Source organism: Serinus canaria, chromosome 3, assembly GCF_022539315.1.
Source record: "Serinus canaria isolate serCan28SL12 chromosome 3, serCan2020, whole genome shotgun sequence".
In the NCBI taxonomy this organism is placed as follows: Eukaryota; Metazoa; Chordata; class Aves; order Passeriformes; family Fringillidae; genus Serinus; species Serinus canaria.
In genome coordinates, this window is record NC_066316.1 from 58679900 (window position 1) to 58688964 (window position 9065).

At 46.2% G+C, this 9065-nt stretch overlaps 1 protein-coding gene and 1 long non-coding RNA gene across 2 annotated transcripts; one reads left to right on the top strand and one right to left on the bottom strand.

Moving 5' to 3' along the window:
• Window positions 1-3402: 3402 nt before the first annotated feature.
• On the bottom strand, window positions 3403-5182 carry LOC127059442 (uncharacterized). Its single transcript, XR_007777289.1, has 2 exons — window positions 5043-5182; window positions 3403-4240 (listed from the first exon to the last, which is right to left on the bottom strand). It is a non-coding gene; the product is annotated as an uncharacterized LOC127059442 (long non-coding RNA).
• On the top strand, window positions 4877-7673 carry CCN2 (cellular communication network factor 2). The gene is made up of 5 exons (XM_050972913.1): window positions 4877-5173; window positions 5278-5494; window positions 5611-5862; window positions 6076-6287; window positions 6612-7673. Exons 1-5 carry the CDS (start codon window positions 5114-5116, stop codon window positions 6906-6908), a joined length of 1038 nt encoding a protein of 345 aa, XP_050828870.1. The 5' UTR covers window positions 4877-5113; the 3' UTR covers window positions 6909-7673.
• Window positions 7674-9065: the final 1392 nt, after the last annotated feature.

The window sequence follows — 9065 nt, forward strand, 5'->3', positions numbered from 1 at the left end:
AAGCCAACTCCTCCACTTCCTCTGGAAGGACTGTGTAAACAGAAAAGCCCACTACACCAAGGTCAGTGAACTAAGGTTATATCAAAAATGGGGGAGACATTTCTCTCTTTTCATTTATTCTCAAAGAAACCACGCTGTCACCCACACATGTACTACCCTATCAGACAGCTTGGAAAATATATCCCACAGGATTCTCCCCAGGCCTCCACTCCACCACAGCTACAATATAAATTAAGAGATCCCATAGTTTATGGCAAAGAAAACTGCATTTGTTAATGAAAGTCCTTAATTTGGTCAAATATTAATTAAACACTGGTGTCTCAGCTTGGGGGGAAAAAAAGTCCACAAACCCTCACAAACTTACACTAATAGCTCCTGAAAGAAGCAGATTGAAAAACTGAAAACAAGATCACATGCATTGTAGACTAAGCAGATCTGATTCTTTCCTGCCCACATAATCCATGACAGAGTGGGAGGAAGTTCATCCAGCTGTTTTCCACGTGGTTCCTCTGAGAATCTCAAAAGGATTTCTGGTGTATGTTCTGAGTCAATCCTTAGCCACATTTCCCCTCCAGCCAGCAACAGCAACTTTTTATGAATTGTTAACCATTTATGGGACAATTGTCAAAGGAGTGGTTAGTGACTCACTGCAGCCCTACACTAGTTGACTTACTACGGCAAGAGGTTGCAAACCTCAGTCAAATCTGAGAAATAAACAACTGAAAGCCTCTCCCTCCTTACTCACCTTTGCGAGCTGTGGAAGGACTCTGTGCTTCCCCAGGAAAACCCAGGACACAGCCAGCCTCCTCACAGAAGTAGTGAATGCTGCTCCTACAGTTCTTCTAAGACCAGATCTGTGGCAAATTTTTCAGAATAAAATAAGATAAACTGAATCTCAGGCTCAGTAGGTAAAGGACATTTAGCTTTACAGTACTCATAATCTCACTTTCATGTGAATAGTTTTACATGTGCTTTGAATACCCATTTAGATTACTTCCAGTAATCACTTTGCTGGTTTAAGACCACACACATTCGCAAAAACTCCAGTTACTTTTTAAGAATAAAGCCAGGTGCTTAAAGTAGCATTCTCAGAGACTCTAGAAGCAACAAAATATTTGCACCTTAACACACAAAGAAAGACATTACGGAACACAACAAAACTCAGGTCTGCTAATGGGAACTGCATCTGATGGTTTTGCTTTAGCCCAATGGACTCGCACTTTTCAAATTCCAATATTTTGATGGCCAACAGTGCATTTAGTGAACTACCCTACTGATGCCAGCAGAGAATCTGAACCAGCATTTTGAGGAATTTGGACTAGATCCACCATTTCAGCGGCAAACATGTCCATAGCCTATGCCATCCACTGCCCCTCCCTGCCTTCTAATTCTGGTTCACTTTGGAGAAGAGCTAATGGCTCTCATTAGTAAGATTAGCTGACATGAATTGTCATAGCTACAAGGTGAAAGGCTTTGTACCACTCTAACCAAGCAGTACAAATTGCATAACACAGATAAGTTGCTTGACAGATCCTGGGAAATGTGGTCTTTTCTTTGCCTCTGTTGATTGATGAGATCACTCATCTCTTCAGAAAAGGATGAGTAAAAGTTCAGCAAGTGATCTACTTCAGAGCCCCTTCTATGCCTACAGGTACATAGAATAAGCTACCAGATGACTTCTAAGAAAGAGAAATACCAGGCAACCACATTCATGATGGAATAAATCTCTTTATTTTTACTCTGTGTCTATTTCTGAGCTAGCAGAGTAAGTCTTTCTTGGAATCTGCATTTTAAGCAAAAGCCTACTAACGTAACTTTAACCAGACCTCTCCGAATTTTGAGATGTATTTATTACAATTTTAAAGAAATATCCTGGTGAGCAATTTGGGAAAGGAACTAATTGGCACACTAAACCAGAGGCAAGCCAGAAATGTCTGAAGCCAGCTACAAGCCTATCGTGATGATAAACAGCTCAGGGTCCAGATGTCCATATATGGCAAGACTTCCTATAAGACTGACAGTACTGTATGTGCATTGCGTATGGTTGTTGGATCAGATTCACATTCCTCGGGTATGTTTCTCTGGGAGCTTTTGATTTCCGCTTTGAGGGCTGGCTCAGACCTCCAATTGCTCCTATAAAAAAATATCTGTGACTGAAAGTTGAAAATGTGCAAGATTCTTTCTTTAAGTACACAAACACTCCAAGTCTAGCCACTTTCCTGTAGTCTTGCCAGGTTTTCACTATGTCTGATACCTGATCAAGTGACTTTTTGGGGGAAGCAGGGAAAAAAAAAGAAGGAAAAACACAAGAGAGGAATGTAGCAATCCACACCTGTACATTTTACAAGACTTCACCAACTGAAGCTGATGTGGACACACACATACCGTATATAGCTGTGTAAACAAGTCTGCAAGGCTGGTGTAGTGAATTCCTAGTTTCAGCAGAAAAAATATACTATCTTAAAAGCATGTGCTGTATAAACACCTGCATGGAAGTCAAAATTAGTGCATTTCAACAATTTTATGCATCAATTCCAGGATGTACTTGTCCAACCTGTGGCATACTCAAGAGGCACCTGGATGTGGCATCCAGGGGTACTGTTTAGGGGTGATTATGGTGGGGTAATATTGCTGGCTGGACTAAATGATCTTGAAGGTCTCTTCCAACCTTGAGGATCCTGTGGTTGTCATCAGAAAGGATAAGCAGAAGACAGATTGGAGTCTGCAAGAACTGCCTTTGCTTTCAAGCTCCCTTTGCCCCTGTGCGTACATACACAGGCACCAGTGAGGTACCCATTGTTAGACACATCTAACAACATGGAAACCAAGAAGGCCAAAAGGCACTCCTGTGGACTCTGATTCTTACCTACCTGCATGTGCTGATACAATTTGTCATTTAGTAGGCTAATGCCTGATCCACAGCAGTGCAAGACCAGAATTAGTTCAGAATTCAAGTAGCTATTCAAGCCATTTTTCTCAGGGCAGCAAGTGAATGGGGCTTGCTGTACTTGGCCTGCAGTGGGAGGACTTAGGACAGTTTTATCCTTTAATTTTGGATTTCCTGGGTTTCTGGTAGTTTGTTGCTTTTAAACATACTTTTTCTGTCAGTGAGATTCTTTGGTTTTGTTCCATAAAATTGTATCTCTTACATGGAAAGTTATAAAACACGTCTAGAGCCTCTCTCTCTCTCTCTCTCTGATGTTCTACCATATTTAGGCATTTAAAAAAGGCATTCTGTTTACCTGGTTACATTTGCATTTTGGTATGCATGTCATACATAGTTTGGTACACATACTATTTACCCAGCACTGAGGCCACTGGAGTCCTTCAAGTAAATACAGATTTTAGGAGACCTCATGGTTTTGGGAACATTTATTATTTACCATAACTATTCCCCTGGGATTCATTTTTTCTTTCAAAGACAATCTCATTTATTTTATTGGAGAATTTCAAGTAGAAGAAATGACATCCAAATGACTTTTCCAGATGCAGTATAATGCTGGCAGAATATAAGTAGCAGTTTTACAGCAAAATGGTCCTACTGGAGCATTACATGGAAGACCTTCTTTTCCTCTCATGAATCTTGTTTTACTATCACAGCATCATAGCATGGAAGTATGCCTACATATGGAGGCATGGAAAGAAGTGGGGAGCAAGGGAGAACAGCAGTGGGGGAAAGCCTGCATACAAAAGATGAGGTATCTCTTAAGGTACTACCAGATTTTAGATTGCTTATTGTGATGCATCAAGCCAGTCTCTCTTACTAAGCACTAACATACTTCCACAGGTCAAAAGCCAAAACATTGGCATTCCTTGCGTTAAAGCGGAGGTCAAACAACATGACATCACTGAATATTCAAATCATACACGGGAGGCGGGGGAAGAGCCATCCTCCCAGTTAAAAAAAGAAAGGAAAAAGAAACCCAACAATAATCATACCAGTTATCTGCAATGACTTAATACAAGCCACAGTGCTTACGTTCAGTCAAATACAAACCACAGCGTTAAGGTTTTGGCTGAATGAGGTGGCATGCCATTCTCTTCTTGTTGTAATCCTGGGGCGGACCATCAGGAAGGTTGGAAGCAGAGATGTGCGAGGAACGAGGAACGTGTTGCTCAGAAATGACAGCTGCACACAGGCAGTGGGAAAATAATAGCCACTTCTTCCATGCTTCAGACTCCACTCACTGTGCCAAGTATTTCAGAGTAAATAGGCACTCTCTCTATTCATAGAGAGCATCTATTAGGGAAGGAACACATTACAAATATTCAGTATGATTCAGTGGTACACAGAGTCAATTTATACCTGGTAGCGTAATTATACCTTTTTTTCGGTGGGACCAAAGCGCCCGGACCGTTCGCCGCCGGACACCGGGTACCCCGCGCCAACCCCGATCCACCCGCCCCGCGTCCCCGGTGCCCGGGGGAGGGAAGAGGGACGAGCGGGGAGCACAGGGGAAGGGAAATAGCGGATTCCCCCGAACGCCCCTGGCAACCGCCCCGCCGCCCCTTCCAGCCGGACCCGCCGCCCGCCTCGAAATAACGCGCTGCCGGGGGCGGGGGGGCCGCCGGGAGCGCTGGCAGCGACGGGGACTCACATTTAAAACACATCAGGACTCACATTTAAAACACATCAGAAAAATAAAAAACCGTGATGGGGGGGTGAGAGTGTGAGCTGGGGGGGCGCAGCCGGAGGAATGCGGGAGTCAGGGGTCAGGGCCGCTCCGGGGCGGCGGCGGCGGCGCGGGGCGGGGCGGGCGGCGCGGCGCGGCGCGCAGGAATGCGCGGAATGTCGCTGTTTGTCCGCGGCCCCATTCAGCCCATTGGCGAAGCCGCGCCGCCGCCGCCTATAAAGGGGCGTCCGTCCCGGCACTCGGCAGTCACACAGCCACTCTCCCGCCACACTCGGACGGAGCGGAGTGGAGGAGAGCGGAGCCCAGCAACACACGGCAGCAGCCACCCTCCGGCACAACGCCCACGGCCCGCCGCAGCCCCGTCCGCGCCGCCGAGGAGATCCGCCCTGCGGGAAGCTCTCGGCTTACCTCGGCTCCCCTCGCCGCCCGGCAGCCCGACGCCGCCGCCTCATCACCCACAAGCCGCTGACCGCTGCAGGATGGTCCCCAACACCTTCGCCCCGTTCGCCTTAGCCCTGCTGCTCGCTCTCCTCAGCCCGGTAAGTGCTGCCGCCCGCGGCGCCGCCGCGCCTGCCCCGTCCGGCCGGTCCCGGCGGCGGCTCTGACGCCCCCTCTCTCTCTCTGTCCCCCCCGGCAATTTCAGGAGGCTCAGGGCCAGGAGTGCAGCGGGCAATGCCAGTGCGGAGCCAGTCCCACCTGCCCCGCCGGCGTCTCCCTGGTGCTCGACGGCTGCGGCTGCTGCCGCGTGTGCGCCAAGCAGCTGGGCGAGCTCTGCACCGAGCGCGACCCCTGCGACCACCACAAGGGGCTCTTCTGCGATTTCGGCTCCCCCGCCAACCGCAGAATCGGCGTCTGCACCGGTGAGTGGGGGCCGGGGCTGCCGGCTGCCACGGGAACGGGAACAGGGTCCTGCCGGGCAGGGAGGGAGAAAAGTGGGAACCTCCGAGACTCACGCTCTGCCTCCTGCCCCTCGCAGCTCGGGACGGCGCCCCGTGCGTGTTCAGCGGCATGGTGTACCGGAGCGGAGAGTCCTTCCAGAGCAGCTGCAAGTACCAGTGCACCTGCCTGGACGGCGCGGTGGGCTGCGTGCCCCTCTGCAGCATGGACGTCCGCCTGCCCAGCCCCGACTGCCCCTACCCGCGCCGGGTGAAGCTCCCTGGAAAGTGCTGCGAGGAGTGGGTCTGCGATGAGGCCAAAGAGCAGACTGCCGTGGGACCCGCACTTGCCGGTGAGTGGGGGGCTCTCTGCAGATGGCAGCCGGGGAAGGGGACACCCTGCATGACGGAGGCTAGGTGGACACAGGACAGAGGCTGGAGGCCTGCAGTTAGTGGAATCACCCCACAGATTTAGTGTAGCTGCCTGAATTTCTCAGGAAAAGGAAGGAGCATTTAGAGGGCTGAGGTCAGGCAGTGGTCTCATTTTGGTTTTCTGTCTCCTGCAGCTTATAGACTGGAAGACACTTATGGTCCAGACCCAACAATGATGCGTGCCAACTGCCTGGTACAGACCACAGAATGGAGTGCTTGCTCCAAGACCTGTGGCATGGGTATCTCTACCAGGGTCACCAATGATAATGCCTTCTGCAGACTGGAGAAACAGAGTAGACTCTGCATGGTCAGACCTTGCGAAGCAGACCTGGAGGAGAACATCAAGGTGAATACAATTATCTTTATGTATGCTGCAATAGGTTGCTTCCATTCACTAGCAAAAGGACAGTGACCAAAAGTGCAGTGCTGACAGGTAGTCAGTTTCAAGTGGTTTACTTTGAAATTTGAGTTTTACCCTATTGATGATTGCTATTTACAGTTAAATGTCCTTGGTTTTCTCTCATGCTGTGTTATGGCACTATATAAGACAATCTTGCCTAATGATAACACAGTAAGGATTAGCACGGCTGCTCATCAGCAACTTGCAAGCTTAGTGTGCTTTGTGAAAGCCTACCCTCTAAACATCTTGTATTCACTTCTATCCTGACAGAAAGGCAAAAAGTGCATTCGCACCCCCAAAATCTCCAAGCCTGTCAAGTTTGAGCTGTCTGGCTGCACCAGCGTGAAGACCTACAGAGCTAAGTTCTGTGGTGTTTGCACTGACGGGCGCTGCTGCACACCCCACAGAACAGCCACCCTCCCCGTGGAGTTCAAGTGCCCCGATGGGGAGATCATGAAAAGGAAAATGATGTTCATCAAGACCTGCGCGTGCCACTACAACTGCCCTGGAGACAATGACATCTTTGAGTCTCTGTACTACAGAAAGATGTATGGAGACATGGCATAAAGCCAGAAGGAGACGTTAAGTGCATTCTCAACTTGAACTGATTTGCATCTCATTTTGTAAACATGATTCAATAGCACAAGGTATTTAAATCAGTTTTTTTTTAATTTCAACAAACTGCTCCATGTGACTTAAGACAATTTTTCTACTGACCCCAAATGGTGATTTGAAGAAGAACATAAAACGGACAGTGGGACCACAGCAAGACACAGCTTCAGAACGTGTACCTGAGGTGGTGTGATGGGGTTAAGGGAAACAGGCAGGAAAAGCAGATTCAAGCAAATGTTCCCTTAATGTGGTACAGCATGCTTCATCTAGTAGTGCAATTGAGAAGAGACCATTAGCATGTTTGCTGGTGCTGGCTTAGAGACAGCAACAGCTGGAATGCAAACACCCAGCAAAGTGCTAAGCAGAAGGTGTTCTGTTAGTCAGGACAGTAATGTTTCAGCTCTGACACTCTGATTCAGATGGCTTGGCCAACAAGAATCAGAATCATGTCAATTAGACTGGACAGCTTGTGGCAGTTAATTTACCTGTAACAAGCTACTTTTTATGAATATTGTAAATACTGTGTGTATATATATTTGTACAGTTATCTAAATTAATTTAAAGTTTTGTGCTTTTGTTTAATGCTTTGAAAGTTCAATGATAGCCTTCTTTTTTGGAACAAGATAGGTAAGATTTAAAGCTTGTTTGACAATGCATTCAAAGCATGAAATAGATACTCTAGTGGAAATTGTTCAGATAGGGCCAAATGGTGAGTTGAAGTCAAGATGAAGTTGGGGTGCCTGTAATGTTACAAAGCATTCATCTGGCAAAATATGTTTACTTACTACTTTATAAGACAAGTGGCTTTAAGAGAAATGGCTGTTCTGTAGCTCATCAGTCTTTCCACTTGAGCATTTGTTTCTTTCTTTGACTATGGCTCTTTTTGGACAGTTTATTTGTTGAGAAGTGTGACCAAAAGTTACATGTTTGCACCTTTTTAGTTGAAAATAAAGTATTTATATTTTTTATATAAACGGCTTGGTATTTCATTTATCTCTAGTCTCCACTATTCCTTTGCATGTTTCTAAAGGGGTAGCCTTTGCACCAGATGAAAATCAAGGAATATGTAGTGGGTCCTTTCTTCAGAATCACATACACTTAGGAATAAGCTAAAGATTTATTAATTCTGTTACTAGTGAACCAACTGTAGTTTCTTTCTCTTCTGAATTTAGGATGGAGGGAAGGGTCAGGCTTGCTTTGCCAAGTCCAGTATGGCATTAGAAAGTGCAGCAGATCTCCTCATGTATCACGTGTAGTTTGAAAGGAGTCAGCTGGTCGCCATGGTATTCAACTGCTGCTGTAATACACCACACAACATGCTGAATTTCATTGAGGTGTTCCGCTGGTTAAGGTTTGTTTTCAACTGAGGCGAGGAAAATATTTTTAATTACTAAAAGCAATGAAGTGGTTTTTGACTCTAGACTCAAATCCAGATGTCCAAAATTTGGCATAATTCTCAGGGAATAGCTAATGAGTTGTATCATAAAAATCACAGAATATGACAGGTTGGAAGGGACCTTTAAAAAACATCTGATTTAACCTTCGTGCAGTGTAGGGCTAATTTGGATGTAGCTTTACTTGAATTAACACCTAACTGTGGTATGGTAGAGCACTGAACTCTGGTGGCAATTGTACAGATTATATTCCTGCTTGCTGACAAGGCCAAACCATTACACGTGACAGTTCTGTGTAGAGCCTCCATGGGTTCAAACTCCTGCAGCGCCACAGATGAAAAGTATTGTAAGAGCTACACATTTTGATAATGGTCCAAACAGTCTTCTTAGATAAGCAAGAACTATTTGTAAGGACATTTGTGAGTCAATTCCTTCATCCCCCTGAAGCTAAAAGAAAAGCTTCAGTCCTGTGCTGGGACCTACATCAATAACAGACTTTTTTTGTCCCTTTATTAAGACAAGGAGATTCTTTGAATTCAAAATTAACCTTTGCACTAGAAGCATTAGTTCTTGTTTTCAGAAAAAAACATGCTCTCCAACAAGAATCCTTTTCAGGCAAACAAGTTCAATCTGGAATTTCCTGGTGCTGAAAGAGTGTTAGCTTACAAAAATGTCCATCCTTCCTGAGCACCTTCCAATCCCATTGATTTCAGCTAGC